The sequence below is a fragment of the Drosophila novamexicana genome, unplaced genomic scaffold (assembly GCF_003285875.2).
Source record: "Drosophila novamexicana strain 15010-1031.04,08,12 unplaced genomic scaffold, DnovRS2.1 tig00000193-arrow-pilon, whole genome shotgun sequence".
NCBI classification, from domain to species: Eukaryota; Metazoa; Arthropoda; class Insecta; order Diptera; family Drosophilidae; genus Drosophila; species Drosophila novamexicana.
In genome coordinates, this window is record NW_020824787.1 from 2,281,813 (window position 1) to 2,306,002 (window position 24,190).

The window sequence follows — 24,190 nt, forward strand, 5'->3', positions numbered from 1 at the left end:
CATAGCAATTTACGATTAATAGTGTTGCAAAATGCATAAAGCGTTAGTCGGTTTATATTAAAGCACGTTCAGTACTAAGATAACGGGTGAGGGGAAAAAGTAAGCAATTAACAATTAAAAATTGCATTAGAAAACAGTGTTGCATAAAACGTTATTGTTATATTTTAGAGCACATTCAGTGCTGCCAACAAAATGATAGCTTATCAGTATTAAAAATTATTGCGTAAGATCGTCATAATGAGTTATAAGTTCCAGTTACATAGGCATATGTGCTTACCGCATCTTAACTCAAAAAGCCAACAATAACTCTACACTGTAATACAACACGTAATTCTAGTGTTGCGCAACGCGTTAATTCAATTTAAGCTCTTCTTTCGGCAATTAATGTCAGAGTTCAGATTCTCGAGTTGCTAATGATTCTAAGCCGTGCGGCATTAGCCAAGTTGAGTGCTCCGTCACTTGATTAGCTTAATTAATAATTGACAAATTCTTGTGTCTAATCAGACCGAAGACACCCTAATCCCTACAGCCTGCCCCGATGCCCCCGCTGGAGCTAATTCAATTACAAGTTTGGATGCCGCTGATTAAGCTCCCTCCCCTTAGTAAAATGCTTTGTGTTTATTAATTTTCATCATTTGGAGCGCCTCTCCGCGTAGCTGTGATTTATGCCAGCAAAAATAAGAAAATCTTCCGCCACCACACCACAGAAAACCCAAAATAAATATCCTTGCTAATTTCACGTCCTGTTTTTCGTACCGTTTTTGCAGACTATGCCCGCGTCGAGGTTGGACCAGAGAATCCGCTGCGCGTGGAACGTGACCGCACTGCCAAATTGGAGTGTAATGTGGACGCCAAGCCGAAGGTGCCGAATGTCCGCTGGACACGCAACGGCAGCTTCATTAGCTCCTCGCTGGTGCACACCATCCACAGGGTGAGCGTGCAGGATGCGGGCAAATATACGTGCAGTGCCGATAATGGTCTGGGCAAGGCCGGCGAGCAGGAGCTCATACTCGATATACTCTATCCGCCCACCGTTGTCATTGAGTCAAAGACGCGCGAGGCCGAAGAGGGCGAAACCGTTAACATACGCTGCAATGTGACCGCCAATCCGTCGCCCGTCACCATCGAATGGTTAAAGGAGAATGCTCCAGAGTTTCGCTATAACGGCGATGTCTTGACCCTCAACTCGGTGCGCGCCGAACACGCGGGCAATTACATTTGCCGCGCCGTCAACATTATGCAGAGTCAGGGCCAGGAGCGAAGCGAACGCGTTGGCAACTCGACTGTGGCACTCCTCGTGCGTCATCGTCCCGGCCAAGCATACATAACGCCTAACAAGCCTGTGGTGCATGTGGGCAATGGTGTTACGCTAACCTGTTCGGCCAATCCGCCCGGCTGGCCGGTGCCACAATATCGCTGGTTCCGCGACATGGATGGCGAGTTCTCTTCTCGGCAAAAGATTCTGGCACAGGGTCCACAGTACTCCATACCGAAGGCGCATCTGGGCAACGAGGGCAAGTACCATTGTCATGCGGTCAACGAGCTGGGCATTGGCAAAATGGCCACCATTGTGCTGGAGATCCATCAGCCCCCGCAATTCCTGGCCAAGCTGCAGCAGCACATGACCCGTCGCGTAGCGGACAATGACTATGCGGTTACGTGCAGTGCCAAGGGCAAGCCGGCACCCAGTATTAAATGGCTCAAGGATGGCGTCGAAATACTACCCGAACTCAATCTGTACGAGGTCAAAACGAATCCCGATCAGGGTCCCAATGGTATGGTCACCGTCCAGAGCATGCTCAAGTTCCGCGGCACGGCACGTCCCGGCGGCAATCAGCTGGTGCCCGGAGATCGTGGCCTCTACACGTGTCTCTACCAGAACGAGGTGAACTCCGCCAATTCGTCCATGCAGCTACGCATCGAACACGAGCCCATTGTGCTCCATCAGTACAACAAGGTGGCCTTTGATATACGGGAAACTGCCGAGGTGGTCTGCAAGGTCCAGGCCTATCCCAAGCCCGAGTTCCAGTGGCAATTCGGCAACAATCCCTCACCCCTGACGATGTCCTCCGATGGCCACTATGAGATTAGCACCACAACGGATAACAATGATATCTACACCTCGGTGTTGCGCATCAATTCGCTGACTCACTCGGATTACGGCGAGTACACGTGCCGCGTGGTCAACTCTCTGAACACCATACGTGCGCCCATAAGGCTGCAGCAGAAGGGTCCGCCGGAGAAGCCCACGAACTTGCGTGCCGTGGATGTGGGCCACAACTATGTGACACTCAGCTGGGATCCAGGCTTTGATGGTGGCTTGAGCAAGACCAAGTTCTTTGTCAGCTATCGACGTGTGGCCATGCCTCGGGAGGAGCAATTGATACCGGACTGCGCAACGCTTGCGAATGCCAATTCCGATTGGGTGGAGGTCGACTGCCAGCGGGATATACCCTGCAAGGTCACCTCGCTTGATCAGCATCAGAGCTATGCGTTCAAGGTGAAGGCGCTGAATCCCAAGAACGGCTCACCCTACTCCAATGAGATCACGACGACCACAAAAGTCAGCCGCATACCGCCACCCCTGCAGGTAACCTACGAGCCGAGCACACGCACCCTGGGCATCGATGTGGGCGCCACTTGCCTCAATCTTGTCGCTGTTGTCGAGACCATGCTGCACGGGGACACACCCATGGCCGCCTGGGATCTGGTGGATATTGTCGACAACCTTCAGTTGTCCGGCAATGGACCCACGCACAAAGAGAAGGTCATTGAACGCCTAATAGGGCCACGTCGCAGCGGCGGCGGACGGGCTCTGGGTCACACCATCAACGACGACGACGAGGAACATGATGCGGGACTAAATAACTTAGCGCTGGAGCAGGACGACAACAGTCCTGTGGTGCGAGTGAAACTCTGCCTGCGCAATAATCACGAGCATTGCGGCGACTACACGGATGCCGAGAGTAAGTAAAAAACATTGTATTTGATCTTAACAGAAATTGGATAGATTAGAAATGGGGCTAACCAGTGAATGAATTTGAGAATTGTATATTTCTAAAAAGGTAGAAAAACGAGTGCAACAAATTTATATGAATGTCAAGTTGAACTACTTGGACTACAGAGTGAATTTGCAACACGCAGTACATTTTTCGCTGATAGGCTCTTGCAATTCGCAACAAGTTACAGCTTTAATGGGGAACAATCGTAGAAGCGATGGCAAGGTCTGCTGATTATAGAACCGGGATATCAATGATGTTAATAAACATCATTTTGAATTATTTGTTAAACGTGAATTATTCATTGTATGTCTGCTTCTAAAATCGATTATACTACTTTATTCGAAATTCAAAGGCCCAAATAACACAATTGAGTCAATTGTACAACACTGGCATTTGGGCAGCTGCCAACATTTCAGCTGTGACCCAATTGACGCGAATAAAGGGCCGTGGAAGTAGCGATTAGCTAATGTGTCATTGGTCGAAAGTCCCATAGAAGCATTCACAATTATTCACTGTTCAGTTCAGTTGGGGGGCGTTGTACACGATCAGGAATAATGGAATTCACGAGTTGAACTCGCTGTGGAACGCACCGATTTCCATTATATGCAAAGCCATTACGAGCAATTGCGCCACTTGAATAGCTTGGACAATCAATCACTCATCCATCGTCAGGCAACCTGGCTGGCAACCATCCATCCATCCGTCCAAGCATTCAGCCAACCATCCATTCACTTGAGTGGCGTTGCATTTTTCATGGCTTCATTTCATTCATCTCAACTGACGCTCTGCCTCCTCTTTCTCGCTCCTCATTGCAGTTGGACGTCCGTATATCGCGGAGGCTAGCGCCCTGGCCACGCCCACACTGATTGCGATAATCGTGTCGTGCATTGTATTCACACTGTTCGCCGGCCTGCTGCTCATGTTCTGCCGCTGCAAGCGCAATCAGTCGAAGAAGAGCGCCGCCGCCAAGGACTACGAAATGGACTCGGTGCGACCCTCGATTGTGGCTGCCCAACAAAATCAGGCACCGCCGCCCTACTACCCGGCCAGCGGTCTGGACAACAAGGCCCTCGAGCACTCGATGGATCTGGCCCTCAACATGGAGGACCAAAAGACAGCCCTCTATGCGACCCAAAATGGCTACAGCTATCATCCTGGCAGCGGTGTCGTCGGCGTGAATGTTGGTGGCAGTGTTGTCGGGGTCGGCGGCGGTGTTGGCAGCATCGGTGGCGGCGGCGTTGTTGGTGTGACCGGCATACCCGGTTTGACAGGACACACGTTGCCAGGAAATGAATGTAAGTACACACACACACACATACATCTGTACATGCATACGTAGAAAGTAAGCAAAAGTTGGATAACAGTTTTGAGGCGGGGAGCAACATATTGATGGATAGCCCAAAGTGAATTTCCCTAACAAAGAGCCTTGCTCTATTCCTATGGGAATAGAGGTTTTTAGGATATATAATAACTAATTTCTTTAATATAAATATTTTCAAGATTTCATGCTTGGGCTTAATACTTATAAAGAAAATTTAAAAGAATTCAAATATTTAAATGGAAAGTTGTTAAAAATTGGGAAATTAAAAAAAAAATAAGAATATTTAATTCAACCAATTTTATTTTGAAAATTTCAGTTAATTTCTGTTAAATTCTTATTACTAAAAGTGTGACTGTCCGAATGTCTGCAAAAACCAAATACGTACAGAATAAAATATATAATTTCTATTTTAATATTTAAAATTATTTTTCTCATTGGAAAATAAATATGCTTAAAATATAAAATGCCCTAAAATAATCCAGGAAATGTTGAGAGAACATTTAGAAAACGTTTACAAAATGAGCAACTAATTGCAGCTTAATTGTCAGTGAAAATTCCAAGCAGCAGCATCTCTGACCAGTTTTAAATTAAATGTGTTTTTTTTTTATAAGTTTTATATCAATATCCTAATATCAAGTTCTTGAGTAAACTCTGAACACTTTATACAAAGTTTTCAGCTGCCAAGCTGATGACAAATGCCTGATACCCTTTCAACACTGGCACTCACACACACACACACACACACACACACACACACACACACACACACACACACACAAGCGGTCAAAAGAGTGGAGAGAGTATAGCTAAACCTTAACCACTGCCAAAGTGCGAAATACTTCCGTCGGACCATGTCCGACACTCTCCCTGCTCTCCCTTTCTCTCTCATTCCCTGAATGTTGGGGGCAAAATGTTTTGGGTGATTTTTCATTGTCCACCGCAAAACACATCACAAAACAAAATGAAATCCGTGCTGACGCGCCACGGGCGTGGGGCAAGTAGCGGTGCGGGGAGCGGTGCGCAGGTGGTTGGTGCGGGTTGGGTGGTGCACACAAATTATGTAGCCCATGAAATGTGAAAGTGCAAAATGGAGTTGAGTGCAAATCGATGGCCATGCGCATTCATCACGCGCCTCTGCGGGCACACACACACACACACCAAGGCTAGGGAGGTGTGCAAGCCGCAAACACACACACACCTGCGGCACACACACATTCCCACACACACAACGACAAAACACTTCAACTTCCGTTGTAAATTTGTTGAAACAGCAATTTTTTCCCTAAACGTTTTACGTCCTCGCCGAAACATTTTGTAATATACTTGCCATTTGTTGTTGCTGTTGTTGTTGTTTTATTGTTGTTGTTGCTGCTTGACGCTCACGTCCATTCATCCTGGCTGCGCGTCCTTGTCGTCCTTTCAAGTGTCGCCTCTGCCTCCTCCAACCGCCATCCGCCCTCACCACAACAAATGAAAATTGCGCACAAAATGAATGCGTAAACTGGACCCGCCTTCGTTGTCCCTGCCCCTGTCCCTGGTCCTGCTGCCCTCTCCCCAACACCGCTCTGTCCGGTCCGTCCCTCTGCGGTTGCCCGCAATACGCAATACACAATTCATTATTAATTGTTGTTCTGGTTTACTTTTATTTTTTACTTACCCAATCCCATGTATCCCTTGTGTGTGTGTTTCTGTTTTTTTTGGGAAGGCGGGTCCCCATAAGAGGTATTAACCTTTAACATGGTGAGCGTACAAATTGGACAGGTTCCCTGCTTTTTATAGACCTGCATGCGGGGTATTCTAATTAAGCTGAAAGGTGTGTAACGCACTAAAGAAGGCTTTTAAGATTTGGCCACTACGATCATGAATATCAAACTAAGATCAGACCCAGACATAAGCAATGCTTTAGCTCTCCCTATTGAAATCTGAAACTGATTTTATATTGTTCTGGAAAAGAATCACTTATAAAGGAAACATTTGTATTCGCCATTGTTGATTTGAAAATATTAAGTATTGATCTGTAAAATATTAAGATCTATTTTAGAATCGATCTATTATAACCATTTGAGATCGTTGTTATAGTTACTGGAAAAGAATTCTATTTAATTAATAGTAATAGTAATAATAGTATTTCCAATTTTTTTTTAAAACGTAATAATATGTCATTAAAGTTGAACTGCTTCGTAACAGTTTTTTGGGAGTATGTGATGCAAAATGTATATATAATAAAAAAGAAGTTGGACTTCTTTACGTAGTTGTAGTACCTCGACGTCTCTGTCTCGCTTTCTCTGCTTGAGACAGACACTCGCTAGCAGGATATTCGCTCTTCGTCTAAGTTCAACTTTCCAATTCTTTCTTGTACCATTTTTTTTCCGAGTGTATTTGGTAATGACGTGCAAATTAAAATTCCTTTTTGTGTTGTGTGCTCGCTGGGTGCATGCTTTTGTTGTTGTTGTGTGCTTTGCTAAATGGCAATAGAATTTGAAGCTGCTGGACAAAAATTTAATTGCAATATTTTCCTGTTTGCCGAAGGACGTCCAAGTTCGCGCAGCAACTGATAGTTGGCAATTGGTAAACAGCTCGTCGGAGGGGGAGGGGCTGCAAATGGCAGCCATTGTGTGGGCTCATTCAAAAGTTTCCGAGTTTCAAGTGTTCGCCGAATGCCAATTAAAATTTTCAAGTGTCCCCCTCCCCAAAACTAGGTATGTTTTTTTTTTGTTTGCCTGCCGGCGAACATTTGCACTTAATTGCATTTAAAAAGAAATGCGCGAGCGGCTAATTTGGCTAGTGAAAGTGGCAGCCAGCAAAAGTGGCATGAATAATAAAAAGCGCAGACAGGCAACAGCTGTGCCACACACACACACACACACACATACACACACAATCAGATTTCCAGGTGCTGCAGCTTGCAGTTCATTGTAAGCGCTAATTGCTGCATAAGAAGGTGCCTTGGGCGCTCTCATTTTCCACAAGCCCCTGCCCTGCCGCCCCCTGGCAAATGCCATTTGAATGTGCTTTGTTGTGGTTGTTGTTGTTGCGTGTTCCTGTTGTTGTTCTTGCTGCTGTCGCTTGTGCACTTTGGACTCGTTAAGAGCTCAACCAAAATTGCCGCAATCGTTGCATAGGCCAAAAACCTAATGAACTTTGCATGTTAAACGGCAGCGACGAAGAGGACAATAAAAACAATGGCGTTGCCATCTGGGGCCGTTTCCAATTGAAAATTGCACTAGGCTAATGGCAAATTGTTCGCCTGATAGCATCGTACTTGTACTTAATACGTTTATGAATATCTTAAAATAAAGATATATGGTGCCGGGGTGCTTTTGATAATATTAAAATATTATATTAGGCAACTGAAGAACGAGAACTTGTACTCGAATAACTGGCGAGTATACCTACTGCTTAGGGCGAGGCAATAATAATAGCAGAAAAATATTTAAAATAATAATTATAGCCTGTTTTTATGTGAGTTATATCAGTTTTGCCTAATGTTAGCAGCTAGTGTTGTAAAATGTAAATGTTGCATAAGCATTATGCAAATTTAGCAGTATTTATATATTTTTATTTTCTGCTTTCCACATTCTGTATAAACTACTAGAATAGCGCACATATATTCAGTGTACAAATTTGTGTGCTGTATTTTGCAACACTGCTTAAACAAAAGTTCACTACTCAACTACGTCTCTAATATAATTACTAAAAGGCCGAATTCGAATTTTTTCTTTTGGTTTCTGTTTAGCTTCTGATGCAAATTTATACTAAATATTTAATATATTAGACATTCTGCTTTTGTTCATTCTTTGGGCAACTTTCCTGCCTTGTTTTGTTTTACCCTAAGCGCCTTTTAGTTTATTAATGTGGGTTAAGGCTTTCATATTGTTCAGCATATATTGTCAGGTCTTTCGATGAACTGCAATCTGTGCCATGTCAGCAGCTGTGTTTAGATTTTAAAGCCAATTAGTTTTACAGCGCTGCATACAAAGCATACAAAACAACAAAAACAGAGGCAGAAGCAGAAGCACAACCAAAGCCGGCAAATGCAACTCATAGATTTTGTCATTGAATTGTGCGGTCAGCTGGCCAAGGCTGCCTCAAACAATAAAAACAACAGTAAAAATTGCAACAACAACAACAATTACAAGACAAACATGTTGGACACGCGCCTAAAACGCTGCCGCGCAAAATGTTGTTCAAATCGGGGGCTGTGGTTGCATTTCGGGGGCGTGGCGGCGATGGTAGTGTTCGTGGTGGCGTCTGCAAAACTATTTTGCGGCCGTTTGCTTTGCGGGCCCTAGCTGCATTCTAAACCAGACCAGAACACACAAATACACACACACAAAAACACACGCCTGGGAAAGCCAGACAACATTTGTAGCATCGAGTTCATGGCTTTATTTATTTAGCGCATAAATTTCAGCGCGCAAAAGATTTTTTGCTCTTGCCATCTTTTTTTGTTGTCCTTTTTTGGCTTTTTAGCTTTTAGATTTTTTTATTTTTGGTTTGCGTGTTGTTTGTTTGGCTGCCTTTTATTTGGGGCTGGGGGCCGGCGGCAGCAGCAGCCGGACGACAACGACATTTGTTTGCATTTATTTGGCTTTTGGAGTACATGTCCTCTAGACATACTCGTTGTTGTCGTCGTCGTTATCCTGCGCTTGTCTAGCCGTAGGCGTTGCTCAGTCCAATACTCCTGGCCCCCTTACCAGTCCGCAGCTGACCAGCAGAGACCAACAGAGTCAGCAAATTTTGAGTTTAACTCTGGGTACAAACAAATATGAAAAACAAACTTTCACTTGGCTGCTTTACAATTGGCTTAAAGCGATAAATTGTAAGGGCTTCTCAGCTGACATACACAGTCTTTAGTCTGGCAACACTGTGTTCACCCTCTCGGTCTCACTTATTTATGCCCATGTTCAGAATAGAGGCAACTGGACAGGGATTTGTTGTTTACGATAGCATTGATTTGCCTATTAAGATGTATTTATTTCTCATTTAAAATTTTAATTTCTTATACCACATTTTTGGACTGTTTCCCTCAACAAATCTGGCAAAGTCAGAAAAGAATCTATTTATGAGCAGATTTGGTTAGGTTTGGTTTCCTTATTTGCACTTATTCAAAATCGTTGAAAAAGGTTTTGTACACATGTGTGTAACAGGCAGAAGCATCTACGACCCCATAAAATATGTATACCCTGCATGAACTGCAGAGTTGATCAGTTCAGGTTTGTTGTTTCAAATCATCGATAAAATTGCCCGTTTCCATGTTATCGATAAATATCAATATGTAAATGCTGGGTACACCTATTTTGGTATATAGACTCTCGCATTCATAGCTCAAGAATATTTAATGGGCATACTCTGAAAATTTCATTAATGTAATAATAATGTTTATAGGTTTGCGAATGGCAGCAAAATTGATTAGAAGATAAATGTTGTATAATATACAAGGTCGCGTGAATTGTAACCTAAACAAAATATTGATAATTTTTGTGCTGTATTTTTCACAGTTTAACGCCCAACAATTAAAAAAAAAACTAAAACTAGTCAGAGCCCTTTAATTGATAATGATAATCCACTTGAACTCTACAAGCACGGGAAATACCCGCTAAAATTTATTTTAAGCGCCACATTAGAACAGACGCTATTCAGAAGATGCTGCAAGTACGCATTAGATTATGAATGAACATTTGTCAACAATCTGTCACATTTGGTTGACAGTATTTGAAACGTTTTCATTGATAAGCAGCACAAGCATATTCAGATGCTCGTGTGCTGCTTATCAATTTATAGCATTATGCGTCTTCTGTGTCAGACATTCGCTTAACTTAATCTCAATTTAAACACTTAGTCTTGTTCGGTTGCTCGGCATCGTAATTTGAATCTGCTTGCCAAATAATGAATAAATACTTGACGCTGGTTGGCATCCTGCTGCTGGCTTGCTGGCATGCCGGAAGTGTCCTAGCGGATAGCGACAGCAGCAGTGACAGTGATAGCAGTGATAACAGTGGCCACAGTCACGGCCGAAAGCATAAACATAAATACAATAATCCAGCGTATCCGAGCTATCCGCCCTACGCCTATCCACCATATCCCTACACTCCCTATACATACAATCAGCAGCAGCCGCCATATAATCCGTATGCGCAGCCGCCGCCGCCGCCCATGAATCCCCAGTACCAGAGTCCATATCCAGGCAATCAGCAGCCCTATAACCAGTATGCACCACCAGTACCTCAATATGGACCACCTGCCTATCCCCCGGCACCACAATCGGCATATCCTCCCGCACCACAAGCTGTCTATCCCCCCGCACCACCAGCTGCCTATCCGCCTGCACCGCAGCAGCCACCGCCAGCTTCTAGTGTTATCAACCATTCGCTCAAAGTTAACAAAGAATATCAGGAGGATTTTAGCAAAAATGTCGAAAATAATCGAATTTAAATTGTGAAATGCAATAAATAACAAAAATATCATTTCTAAATATACTCTTTTGTGGATTTGACAGCAAATATCTCGTGGGTCAAAAAAGTAAAACAATCTAAAAAGTATATATAATATATACAGACATACATATGTATGTATTTATATTCGGTTGATTGTGCCGACCGTTATCTGTTATCTTGCGTACAAATATGTGAATACGCTATATTGTTCATAGTACACAGAATTAAATGTACATAGTACGTTCGAGACTGTAAAATACAAGAATGTATTGCCAGCTTTAGATGTCAAATTGCTCAAGAGGCCGAACCATGAAAAAAGAGCAAATCGGATGAGATTTGACCAAGTTATGGTATTTTTCTTAATTTTTTTTTTGTCATTTCTTTTCAATGAAAATGAATTTTTCAAATTGAGCTCAAACTAGATTTCTTTGAATTGGTGTTCCCAATACTTTTCTCAAAGAATAGAAATTTGTAAAAAAGTTGTATGCCTGTTTAGCTGTTGCCCCCCAAGCGTCTTATTTTTAGCCAAGTTGATTACAAGTGAATTTGATAATCTTTTATTATGAATATCCCGTAAAGTTGGCGATTCTATGAAAAGTTTCGGCTCAACTTGACCTGCTTGCGTGAACGAGAAGCGCCAAGCAGAGCATATTATTATTATAATAATAATAATTATTTTTGATGTGTGCACTGCTTCGAGCTGCAGGACTTGGGAGCAGGAAAGTTATCAAACTCGCAGCAAAGCGGCAGCCGAGCAACACACACAAAAATGCAGCTTGCCTGAAAACTTTCCTTTTCTGCCAACTTGAGGCTGGCTACAACAGCAAAAAGGCCGCCAGCAGCAGAAATTGCAACATGGTGCAAGCACAGGAACTCAGTCAGGCAGGAAACCAGTGGCAGAGCTGCAGAGAAGGGCGCGCAGGTGGCAAGTCAGCCTTACGGCAAGTGCTCTAAACTCCACTGCTGACTGCTGCTGCCACTCGCCCGCTTTTCCCGCTCCACTACTTTTGGCATTTAAGCGCATTTGGGGCCAAATGCCGAGCAGCCTGCGTCGCGACGCTAATTAAAAGTGCAACAAGGGGCAGGCAAAGGTCGACTCCCAGAGTTGAGTTCACGTGGGGGGCACCGCAAGTTGTGGAGTGTGGCGCCATTAACGCCGCCTGTGCGCTTGAGGTGCTCAAAAGGGGAAAGGGGGCAACTTTGGGCAGCTTAACTCGCTCTTTGGCTAAGAACTGGCACCCTGTCCTCTAGCCTCTACCCTCTGCCCTCAGCCCGTTGCCGTTTAGTTAACCGTTAATGGCATTTGAAACTGTTTTTATTGTGCGGCTGCCTCAGCCTCTCGTTGCTTCTGCTGCACAAAAATGTTGCATAATTATAAGCGCTTCCGGTTGAAAACTTTGTCTAGAGAGTGAATTAGCGGCACGGGCTGCGGCGTGGGGCAATTGCAACTTTGCCACTTGGCCGAGAGTCGTTAACGTGAAAAGAATTTCAGGCAGCCGAACTGCCAGCGAGAGACACTTGAGCAGCTTGTGGCGAGATTAATAAGCCCAGCCGCCCACTGACCCACTGCTTGTGGGCGTGGCCGTGGCTGTGTTTTGTAAACTATGCCACCAAAAAACAGTTATTTGCACAAATCAATGTGCAAACTTTTCGACTAAACCTTAATTGCGCGTCGCGGCAAAAGTAGGCAACACAAATTTCTCCCCATCTCGTTGCCCGACACACCCCACCGCTCGCGCCTACAACCACTTTGCCGCATAACAATGGAAATGCATTAAAATTCCTGTATACAGTAGATTTTTGGGCAGAATTTGTTATTTTGTATTTGTAATTTGTTGTCCACAAATATTTTTGGGGCCCATTCAAACCGAAAACTTGCGCAATCAAAAGTTGTGCCAAACAGATTTGATGCTTATCAAATTGAAAAGTTTATTATTTATTTATTTTTTTTTTTTTTTGGTTGCCTGCTCTGTGGGCTTTATGCCTTATAGAACACAAGCAGCGAAATATCGCATAAAATTACAACTGGAAATGTATGCAAAGAACGTTAAAGTAGAAGAAGCGGAGAGCTCTCGGGAATGGAAAATGAAAATGAAGTTAATATTATTACTGTTTTTAGTTTTATGGCTAATCATAAAAATTATCACGCCCACCATGTCGCATAAAAAGCGGCAAAACGACACGCAATCTGGAAATGGCACACGAAACGTGAAACAGCTGGCAATGGAACAGTCCAACACTTGAACACTCCGTATATATGTATATATGGTATATTTGCATGTCTTTTGGTTTTTGGCTAACAAAACACACAAATTGTCGTTAAATTGTGGCGCACGTCAACAAACATGAGCTCATAAAACGATTTCGCCTGCAATTCGCCAATTTGTGGTCATGCTTAACCTTTGAAAAGTTATCAAAATGATAACCCAACTTTATGCTTTTGAAATTTGTGCTCTTAAAACGTCGCCCATTAAAACAGAGAAAACTGAGCTACGTTTTTTAAGGTTTAAATTTTAACTATACTAGGCGAAATGCTGGTGATAACGTTATTCAGAACAATGGCCAATTATTCGGTTTTCGACTCAAAATTCAAAAAGTTTTCCTTGTATTTTTTTTTCTTTTTTGTACTCCTTGGCAAGCGTGCGTTTAATATTTATGAGTGATTTATCACGATATAAAAATAATAATAAATGCGAGCAACAAAGGCGCACGCACAGGCAGGCAGCCCGGCAAAGTAACGAGCTGCTGCATGGGATGAAAGCAGCGAAAGACAGGCGTGCGGGCAGGTCCTGTAACAAGGCGCATTGCTGCTTGTCAACGCCTTTGTTCTGGCGCGTAACAAGCACCAGAAGGACACAAGGACCTTCGCCCATTGAGAGCGGCTCCTGCTTTGATACTGTTTCGCGTAGCTCGTAAAAAATTTGTCAACAAACTTTCTCAGAACTACAAAAGGCAGCTCCACTGGAGAGGCAGCTGAAAGGGGAGTGATGACTGCGAAGGGGTGGGGCGAGTCGTGACAGTGCTCCGCATAGGTTTGTGAGTCTTAAGTGGCGTATGCGCAATATGTTTTTGAACAATTAATAACGCCTTGTTGATTCGCCCAGCTAATAAATTCATTTTATTTATTTTATTTTTACTCGGCTATCATTTTTGTGTGCTAATCAATATAAAGCTGTAAAAGAAACTTTCTCTTTTTTATCGCGCTGATTGCATTGAACTGTGAATTTTATTTATTAAGCATTTTATTTGGCCTGGCGCCAGAAATCTATCTGTCAGCCAAGCGATGCTGTGGCAGATTTATGCGACACTTGTTCGAGTTCAGTTTTTACAGCATTTTACCCCAATTGAATTTTTCGTTTTTTCTTCATTCATTTTTACAGGGGTCAACATGGGCTACATGGAGAACAATTATTCCAATTCGAATAATGGCGGCAGCGTCAACTCACAGGACTCGCTCTGGCAGGTAAAAATGTCCGCGGCTGCGGTTGGAAATCAACAGACACTCGTCCAGGCGCCACACAATCAGTATGTAGAGCAGCAGCCCACCTATGGCTACGATCCGCTCACGCATGGCGGCTATGGGGCTGTCGATGATTATGCACCATATCCACATTTGACGGCCACGCCCAGCCAGGTGGGCGACGAATATCATAATTTGCGCAACAGTCAAAATCCGTCCCGGCAGGACTACTGCAGTGATCCCTATGCATCGGTACAGAAGCCCAAGAAACGTGTCGATCAACATTTAGGTAAGTGATCGATAAAAGCATCTATCGTTTTTAAGTATCATATTGTTATCGATACAAAGAAATTGCGTGGAAAGCGCGATAAGTGAGGTTGGAAAGAATTTGATGAGTTGTGAAATTGATGGAAACTTGAGTTAATTTGAATTTCAATAGCGCTTGATCTTTAAAGTAAGTTTAGGTTGAATTAATATATAGAACAGAAAAAATATTAAAAAAACTGATTGATAGTCTGATAGATCTGAGGATGAAAATAATGGAAACAATAAATAGAATGATAGAGAGAGAAAGATAATGAGAGTATATATAGTGATCAATGGATATAGATCGAGAGAGAGAGATAGAGAGGCATATATCAAAATAGATCACTAATGAGAGAGCGAAGAATTCAAAGAAGGATTCACAGGGAGAAAGTTATATATATAAAGAAATAGATATAAATATAGAAAAATAAATCCATTGAAAAAGTGCTTTACAATGTGAATAAAATATAGTTGCACAGAGAGAACAAAATTAAATGAAACCTAAAGTTTAACCAGTATTATTCCCGAATAACCATTGCGTTGCAGATTCCTTTATTATAACTCATATTCTATATTAGTCAAGAAATAGAGTAGAGGATACCGAATATGTATTGTTAGAAAAGAAAGATCTGCCAAGTAAACTGCAAAGACTCCCTATAATATGCACAAGCTGTCTGACGAGGTAAGCTCAACCAGGAAAGAAAAAAAGGAGAGGAGCAAACAAATCTGACAACTTTCATCGCTCCCAGTTCTACTTATGACACATTAAGCACAGGGGTCGAGCTATCTACCAACTGCTTTCCAAAGTTCCAAACTTAAAAGTTGGAGTAGGACAACATGCAAAAGGGGTGTGGCTGCAGCGGGGATGCTAGTAACTGGCTAAGGGTCGCCTCTCGGCTTGCCTGGCCTGTCTAACTTACCCACTATGTTTTGTGTGTTGTGCTGTGTTGTTTGGATGTAAATGTGTGTTGTGTGTGTGGGTGTGTTTGCACTCGGACTTTCAGTTATGACAAGTTAAGCACTCGGATATCACCGACGTCGACCCGGCTCGCCTGCTCGGGCTCATGCTAATTATGTATGTGCGTCTAACTGTGTGTGTGTGTGTTTTCCTGCCACGCCCCCAACGCAGACCGCCATCCAAAAGCATGACACAGCAATAGGCTTTAGCGATAGGTTCCTTTAGGTTCTTTGGCTCTTTTCTGTCTGCTGCACATCTGACGGTTTCGGCTTAAAGTCTTTGCCAACTTTTGCCTAAAGTTCAGCGAAGCAAAAGCAACAACAATTTTTGAAGCTCTCTTTTGCTCAGTGTGTGTGTGTGTTTGTGTGTGCGTATTATATTGTTGTACTGCCAATAAGACCGCAAGTGTTTCAAAATATTAAATAATAAAAAACGAAGCGAGAAATCGAAATGTTCTGGCTAAAACAAGCAAAACAAAAAAGGAAGCAAATGCTGCGCAACTAACAGATACCCATTAAATTGTATGAAAATGGAAGGATTAAGAAAATAGTTAAAGGAAAGATATTAAAAATATATAAATATAAAAATAGATATGCATATAAAATGTACGTATGTATATATGTACCACAAATCTCTCAAAGTTCGAAAATTCTTGAAAAACTTTTGAATAATATTTGTTTTTCTGCGATTGCCTTTAAACTCTTTCGTAGGTTTCTCTGTCTGTCGAAAAATGGGTGGTAAATCTTTTGAGATGCGGACAAAATTAGCCTTAACATACTGTATACAACATTTATATCTGCAAATTGCTATACCCTTCTGTTGAGCGCTTGATGAGTACAGGGTATCAAACACAAGGGCCAAAACGAACACTGACTGCAATCGGACGGCCGCGGGGCGTATGTGTGTGTGAACCGAGTGTGTGCGGTATTTGTGTTATCTTTACGGTTTATGAGCGAGCACCCCCGAAAAGTATATATAAAAAAAATTGACTTTTTTTTGTATTATGTTGCGGGTTTTTATTGCCCGGCGTCCCTGCGGCAGGCCGAAACAGGATGTGGCAAGTGTTGATCTTATTGTTGTTGTTATTGCTTTGGCGTCCACGCTTGAAATTTTGTTATTTGTAATGCGTGTGTTTCTCTCGCTCTCTCTCGCTCTCTTTCTCTCTCTCTCTCTCTCTCCCTCTTTCTCTCTCTCTCTCTCTCTTTCTGTATTTATTATGTGCGTTCGTGCGTGTGTACGTATCGCAAATACAACAACTTTGCGGCTGATGTTGCATAACAAAACACTGACCACGCCTCCCCATTGTCAGGTCAGCCGCCCACTCGGCGGTTAAAAATTTGTTGTGCGCCAAACTAAGAAATCGGGGCAACAACAAGAACAACATTTCGCAAATGTCACACTGCCATATAAGCGTCCCAGTTGTCCGCACACATACTTACGCACACACAGACTCCTACACGCACACAGCCACATGCATGTCAATAAAATGCAGCCAGAAACAGCAACAACAACAGCAGGAAACGCCCCACGAGTGCCGTCAAAAGCAAAGCAACTAAAAGCTGTGTCCGTAGGTGGGACGGGAGTAGGAGATTGTGTGCTGTGGGGGGGTGAGTTGTAGCATGAGGGTTTTGGGTTGGAGTGTGTAGGGACATTGACAGTGCTACAATATGCAAATACATCTTCATTACATTGATGTGTCAGCTTATGCACAACTGTGTGTGACTATGTGTGTGTGTGTGGGTGAAAACGTGTGTGTGTGTGTGTGTGTGTGTGAGTGAGTGTGTGGAAACATGTTTAAAAGCTTTTACACTTGCCAACTGAAGCTGCAAAGCTGCAGCTGAGCTGAACTGACTTTTGTGGCACTGCAACAGCAGCTGCTGCTGCCGCATCAAGTGTTAGGTAGTGGGTGGAGGGAGGGGATGTCGAGGGGTAGTGGGTGGTGTGCTGCCCAGCAGGCGGAAGTAAGTCTCTGCGGCAGCAAAAGGCGGCAAATGCGACGTAAGCAAAAAATGTTTTCGGTTTTCTTGTATTATTTTTGTAGAGAAGGGGCCGTCGGTTGTTGCCGGGGTGGGAGGTGGTAAAAGGGTAGCGGGTAGAACTGATTGATTATGCAGACTTTTGTGTAAGTTACTGGCGCATTTTCGCACATGAAGCTTAATTCATCATTAAATCAGCGAAGCACAAGAGAGTGAGAAAGAGAAGGAGAGAACGAGAAAAGGGGATTAAAAATGAGATAAAAAACAGATGGAAAGATATTTCCCAAAGGATAATAATAATATTTTTTTTGGTATTATGTGCCTAACAAACTTAAAGCTAAAAGCTGTATGAGAAATATTTAAAAATATATTAACATTTATTTAATTATTTCACGTCTAAAAATAATTTAATATTCCAAAAACAATTATAAATTGAAGCTTTGAATGAAGCAAAGTTTTTCTATAACTATTTCGTAGGCTACTCAACAAATATGAAATTTCCAGAGTTTAACAATATCCAAGCATAAATCTCTCCTATGCTCTGCCAATTGTGACGTTAGCCAACACTTGCAAGCTATCAGCATAAAGTTTTAAAGAGATTTCACACAGAGCTCAACAAGCAAAGATTTTCTTATAAAAACACAGTTTTTCGAGAGTTTCTATTACACATCTCTCTCTCTTAGTCTGTCTCTCTCTTTCTGCCTCTCTCTCCCCTGTTTGTTTCGTTTCGGTTGAAATGCAGTAATATTTTGTTTAAAATCTGGCAAAACAAAAGAATTTCTGATCTGTGATTGAGTTAAAGGATGTGTGCTTGCATAGATTGTGCGACACATTTGAGTATGCATTCAGATTTTTTGTCGCTGTGGAATAACAATTCTATGTAATATAAATTTCAAAACAAGATTCCTGATGGAATGTGTCTTATATTGTATGAATCCTGCTGGCTTATATAAAGAAAACTAAAGAGAATAGTTTTCGTTGGGATATATTTGCTAATACACAGGTTAGTTGTGCAATGTTATAATGCTTTTATATATATATGTATAGATATATTTTACAAAGTTTATTTTGAAGAGCGTCTATTTTGAAAAGTATTCAGAAAACAGCTGAAAATTTTGCTGAAGTCTTTCGCCGTCTGCTGCTGGGCGTCATATAAAAAATACTTCCTAAAAATCAACGAAAGATATCTATTTATACATCACATAGAAACTCGCAAAGTAGCCATCAGACAAGGTATTAAAACGCGTAAAGAAGACATTGAAATACTTTGAAAAGAGTTAAGCCTATAATCTGGTTAATCGGATGGCCAATAACTCTTGACTTTATGAGCTTAAGAGATGTATTTGCTTTGCCGCTACGCTCAAGTTGTGCCACACTTTCCACTCTTGATAGTGGGCCGTAAAATAGTGCAGCTTACTTTTAGGCCAGCCAATAAATGTTGCCTTCGAATGACGCACAACTTATTCAAAGCGCCATAAAATCACATCGCTGCCCAGTGCAGCCCCCTCTCCCTTCCCTCTAGCATTTGCCAGGGGTATCTGCGTCGAGTCGCATAAATCATGAGTCGGCGAAAGACTCGAGAGTCGAGACTGTGTGGCAAGTAGCTGCTGCTGTTGCTGCTGCAGGAGGCAACTGCCAGGCATAGCACTAAACACACACTAAGTGGATTTGTGAGAAAGTAAATGGCGGGGGGCAACAATGATAAGCGACTGTTCTATCTGTGTGTGTACGCGCGTGTGTGTTTCGGTGTGTGTTTGTTTTGTGGATAAACTCGGCTGCAATTTGTTTACTTTCGACATTTTTTGGGAAATTTACTAAAAAATGGGTTATTACGAGCTTAGAGTCCAGCAACAGAGAGACAGGCCGCCCCTCGGGGCAAAAAAATTTGCATGAAAAGGCCAAACAGAACGAGAAAAAAACATTTTGAGTAAGAACCATGTAGCTAAGCTAAAAGATACCCTCTAAATGTATTCAATAATGCTACAAATTCGGATTTTCATTCAGCTGAGAGAGCTCAACCAGATGATATCCTGTACTTTGGCAATATCAACGAGATGCTGTGCTGCTGGCTGCCCTGTTCTTTATAGTAAATCGTTAGTTATGCAGTGGAAAGAATTTTACTGATTAAGACCCTAAAAGAGATAGCCTGTCTAGAGACAGCTAACTCGTATTGTGATCATAAACTTACTTTACCCTGATTTAATTTGATTTTTGTTCAGGCGAGAGTGCCCTACCGACAAATTAGCTGCATATACCCCATTTGAATGATTTACAGGGCATGTCGAAGTAGGCAAACAGATCGTATGCTTAACGCAAAAACGATTAAGTTGTTTCAACTGGATCCGATTGCAGAGCTCAACTCAAGGACGGGCAAATTGAAAAGCAGCAAAAAGTAGTCGACTGAAGCCCACCTCTATGTGTGGGCGTTGTCTAGATAGGCGTGGCATGCATAAAGTTATGCGCATAATACGCACAGCTCACGTATTGGCCATAAAATACGATGGAGAACAAAACAACAACAAAAAAACGAAAGGGAAATCCAAAAGAGTTGGAAAATGTAAAGAAAATTCTTATACAAAAAAAAGGGAGGCAAGAAAAGAAAAACATTGAAACGAAAAGCGGATTCGCTTTTTACTTTGGCTGACTTTTTGCCCTGCTTTTTTCCCCAGCATTCGTTTTTCTTCGCCGGGGTTGCTTCTTTTTTGGGTCAAGTTTATGCAGATGCCGAAAGCCGTGCAGAATGGGCGACAAAAACGCGCTTAGAAGTTTTCGCACGCCGCTGCAAAAAGAGGGAATGGGGCGGGGACGGTTTGAGCATGTTAAAGAGCAGTTGTTAAAAAGGATTTACCGTTTTATATTTGTATGCGCCATGCGAGTGGTTAGAACGGGGCTAGCGGGGCGCATGCTGGCACGCATTGGTATTTGGCAAAAGTGATGCAGAGAAAAGCCAAGAGAGTGCGAGAGGGCGGGAGCTAGGTGAACCGTAACACTTTGCAATGCGGCGATTTCGATTTTGAAATTCAAATTCTAATAAATTTTCCAACGATTTGGCACACAATGCCAGGCGCCCAGCCAGGCCAGAGATCTTCTACGATATTTTGGCAAATCTTTTGACGGCGATTATTTGGCCTTGCCACAGCGGGTGGCATTTACAGTTGAGCAAGGGACTTTTCAGGACAGCCGTTCTCTTAAGTATGCAACAATTTGCAGACAAAGATGTATTCGACGGTTTTTGGCGCTCCGTTCTCATCCTGGCTAGCTGTTGTGATTCAAAATCAATGCGCTGTTTACACATGTGTCGGGACTGCTATCTCAGGCAGAGAGAGGTGGAGGGAGAGAGTAGGGTGGGGGAGCGCCGCGTTCTGCTTACGGTCAACAGCCTGCGGCATATTGCAGCTGCACTTTGCAAGGACCCGCGGACAGAAAATTAATTTTGAGCTGCCGCAGGCACTGACTGCCCAATGTTGACATTCAATTGCAATTTGCAATTGTTGCAACAACAACCACTCGAACGTCGAGCTGTAATTAATTTTTTAACAGCCGATGCTCGTTAGCAGCCACCAGCAAAGCCGCCGTCGCAGCACTCAGTCAGCTGGCAAATTAATGAATTGTCCGTAGCTAGTCAACCCAACATGCAACATGCAGCATGCGGCATGCGACAACTATTGTAAAAGGCGGTCAGCTGACAATTTAAGCTGCAATCAAAAAGAAAAAGTAAAAAGCTGCTTATGCAAAACCCCAACCGCTGCAAAAGTTCCTTTTTTAAAAAAGTTCTTTGTTTCAATTATTAAACTTCATTTGCTTGGAGAAACAATGCCCAAAAAATTAAGTATAGAAAAAAAACTTATCAGATTACTCAAAGGTCTTTAATCTAGAAAGACCCTTCGAATTATCTGATAAGTACTGAATCTTTGCTATTTAAGATTTACATATTATTTTTATACGGCATTTCTCAGTTCTTCACCAATTCTTTTAAAAAAAAGCGCATAAATTTGATGCCTATTAATCTGAGCTTAACAACGAGATGTTGCCTAACAGACCTTAAACAGCGCTGCATTCCCTAGTTCCCTTCTATAAAGAAAGAATAAACCTTCCACAACAAGAGATCATTTAAAGAGAAAGTGTGTATGCTTAAGCCAAATATATAAGAATTGAACATGATTAGACAAAAGACTAGGGCTTAAAAACAAGTCCATCATCTACATTCTTTGAATAAAATTTGCATTTGTTTGTGGACAGTTTTATCTTTCAATTAGCAAAGGTTAAAATGTTTTAAGCAATAAGAAGCTGCAAATTTAAACTCGATAAGGATCTGACGAATACTCTAATATAATTTATGAATGTTCTTCATTGCGGTATTAAGTATACGCCATATATGGATTGACCAAACAATCTGTTTGCAAACTGAGCGTGTGTTTGAAATCATTTTAGGTCTGTAAGCACACACATACACACACACACAGCTGCCTTTTAGAACTAAGTTAAGCTATGCAAATCGAACAAATTTCGCTAACCATTTGGCTTTCTCTCTTCTCACACACATGTCTTTGCCACTTTGTCTCACATCAAAAACTCATCAAAAAAAAAAATGTATATATATATATATATAATAAAAATAAAATTAACAAATACCATTAAATTAATAAATTCTACGCACAGCGGACATCATTCAGGATGTTACGCTCTAACGGAGCGCGCAGGCTGAAGTAAGTTAATGCCAAGGACACGCCAGTGAATCCTTGCGCAATGATGCCCATGATGATGTTCAAGAATTTTGAGTTCCACTTACCAAAAAAGCATTTTTTTTTTGCTAACTTTCATTTTTGCCTGTTGAAGTTTTTGCTACATGTCCCTTAAACACAGACACGCCCACACAGCCGCCCACAGTTCAGTTCATCGTGTGTTTGTTTATACCAACAACAACAACAATACAGTATTTGATTAGCCTATATATTTATATATATATACAATGTATAATTTTGTTGTATAATTTTTTATCTGTGTTCGGTTTGGCTTTGTTTTTAATTGTTTGCGCATGAGTCTTAAGTTTTTGGTCAGTTCTTGAAACTAATTTTGAACAATTTCGTTGCAGATTCACCATATCACGACGTAAGCGGGCTGCCGAACCCCTACAACATGGAGCACATGGAACAGGATGAGGTGCTGCCGCCCCAACAGCACATGTCCCTCGGCTACGATGACAGTTTCGAGGGCGAATACTCGACAACGCCCAATGCTCGAAATCGTCGTGTCATACGCGAAATTATTGTCTAAGCTAACTCTCGGATACACAATAATGAAAACGGCTAAAGCAACAGCAACAACAACAAGAACAGGCACTTTTATCTAACTATACAAGACCCATACACACCCCTCATCCCACATCATGCACCATCATCATACAACATCATGCAAAGGTAAAAACAAAATCCCCATCAGCATTACAACGAAATCTCAATTTTATTTACTTAATTTTTACTCAATTTGAGAAGTGGCCATTTTTGAATTTTTTTGATATATAGAATTTTTGTTGTTTATATAAGAAGGTATGATAATTCGATAACAAAAGAAAAGAATGCGATAACGATAAATGCTAGTTTAGTTGAGGGTACGTGTGTTGAGTTTTATTGGCAACGAATTGATATACATATATATATATGATATGATATGATACGATACGATATTTCGATAGTTAAGGCATCGAGTTTCTCATTATCAAAACAGCTCTAGTTAAGGTCGTGGCAGCACTTTGTTGACACACACACACACACACACACACTCACACAGCCTCCCACACACTTATACATGCACTAAATGTTAAATACGAGCTACTTACTTATATAGAGCAGTTAAGTACAGTAAAACCTATGCTATCAGGTCCCAGTCGCATTCGCAAGAAACGGTACGAAACTTACTTTTAAGGCATCAAATGTTGAAATGAGCATATTTCAAAAAAAGGAAAAAAAATATATATAGAAAACAAAAAAAATATATCTCACGTGTTTTTCGCAACCGTTCACCGTAGCATATAAGAATTAATCATTTAAGAATTGTGGCCGCGAATTGTTGCTTTGACTTGAAGCGCTTCTGAGTGGGCTATAAAAGTTTACCATGCGAATCCATTTTATCGCCTACTTTGCAGCTGTTTTAGCTGACGCTCAGCCTCAAAGTACAACTTCAAAAGCATTTCCAACGCATGTTTTAGTTAAATATAAAAAATATTATATGAAAATAAAAAAAAAAAAAAAAAAACAGTACGACCTGCCACAAAAAATATAAATTAATTTACATTAAACATTAATTTTAATATTTTAACTAAAACGAAAAAAAAAAAACAAAAAGAAACTCGAATTACAAAATAAAATATTGCTTTAAGTAAATCATAAACAAGAAAAACTTTACAAAAATTATTACAAATAATTCAAAAACTTAATAAAAAATTAAAAAGTAATAAAAAACAACCAACAACTGTGCAGCTTGACAACTTTAAATTAATTTAAAAAATTATAAAAACTCATTTTGTTTTGTTCTCGGAGCTTTCTGTTAAAATTCAAAATTTATATTTTATATACTTTTTAAAAAAAACACATCAAAAAATAAAAGCTATTAACATACATTAAGTTATAGAAATATATTTTTATATATATTGAAATTAGTGCTTACATTTTTTATAACTGTTTTGAAACGCGTGTTGTTCGATATTTTTCGTTGTTTGTTTTTGCAACTTTTT

General features: G+C 41.5%; 2 protein-coding genes across 2 annotated transcripts in view; both read left to right on the top strand.

The window, feature by feature from the left end:
- LOC115758354 (hemicentin-2) overlaps nucleotides 1-23,706 on the top strand; it is a gene marked incomplete at its 5' end in the record, with an annotated part of 108,191 nt that extends 84,485 nt beyond the window's left edge. The window contains 4 exons of the mRNA XM_030698937.1: nucleotides 768-2,966; nucleotides 3,818-4,297; nucleotides 14,141-14,509; nucleotides 22,553-23,706. Of these exons, the coding sequence (XP_030554797.1) occupies nucleotides 768-2,966; nucleotides 3,818-4,297; nucleotides 14,141-14,509; nucleotides 22,553-22,734 (3,230 nt within the window). The remainder of the gene's footprint in view (nucleotides 1-767; nucleotides 2,967-3,817; nucleotides 4,298-14,140; nucleotides 14,510-22,552) is intronic.
- Nucleotides 10,190-10,758, top strand: LOC115758356 (extensin-like). The gene has a single exon (XM_030698938.1). It carries the CDS (start codon nucleotides 10,213-10,215, stop codon nucleotides 10,756-10,758), a length of 546 nt encoding a protein of 181 aa, XP_030554798.1. The 5' UTR covers nucleotides 10,190-10,212.
- Nucleotides 23,707-24,190: the final 484 nt, after the last annotated feature.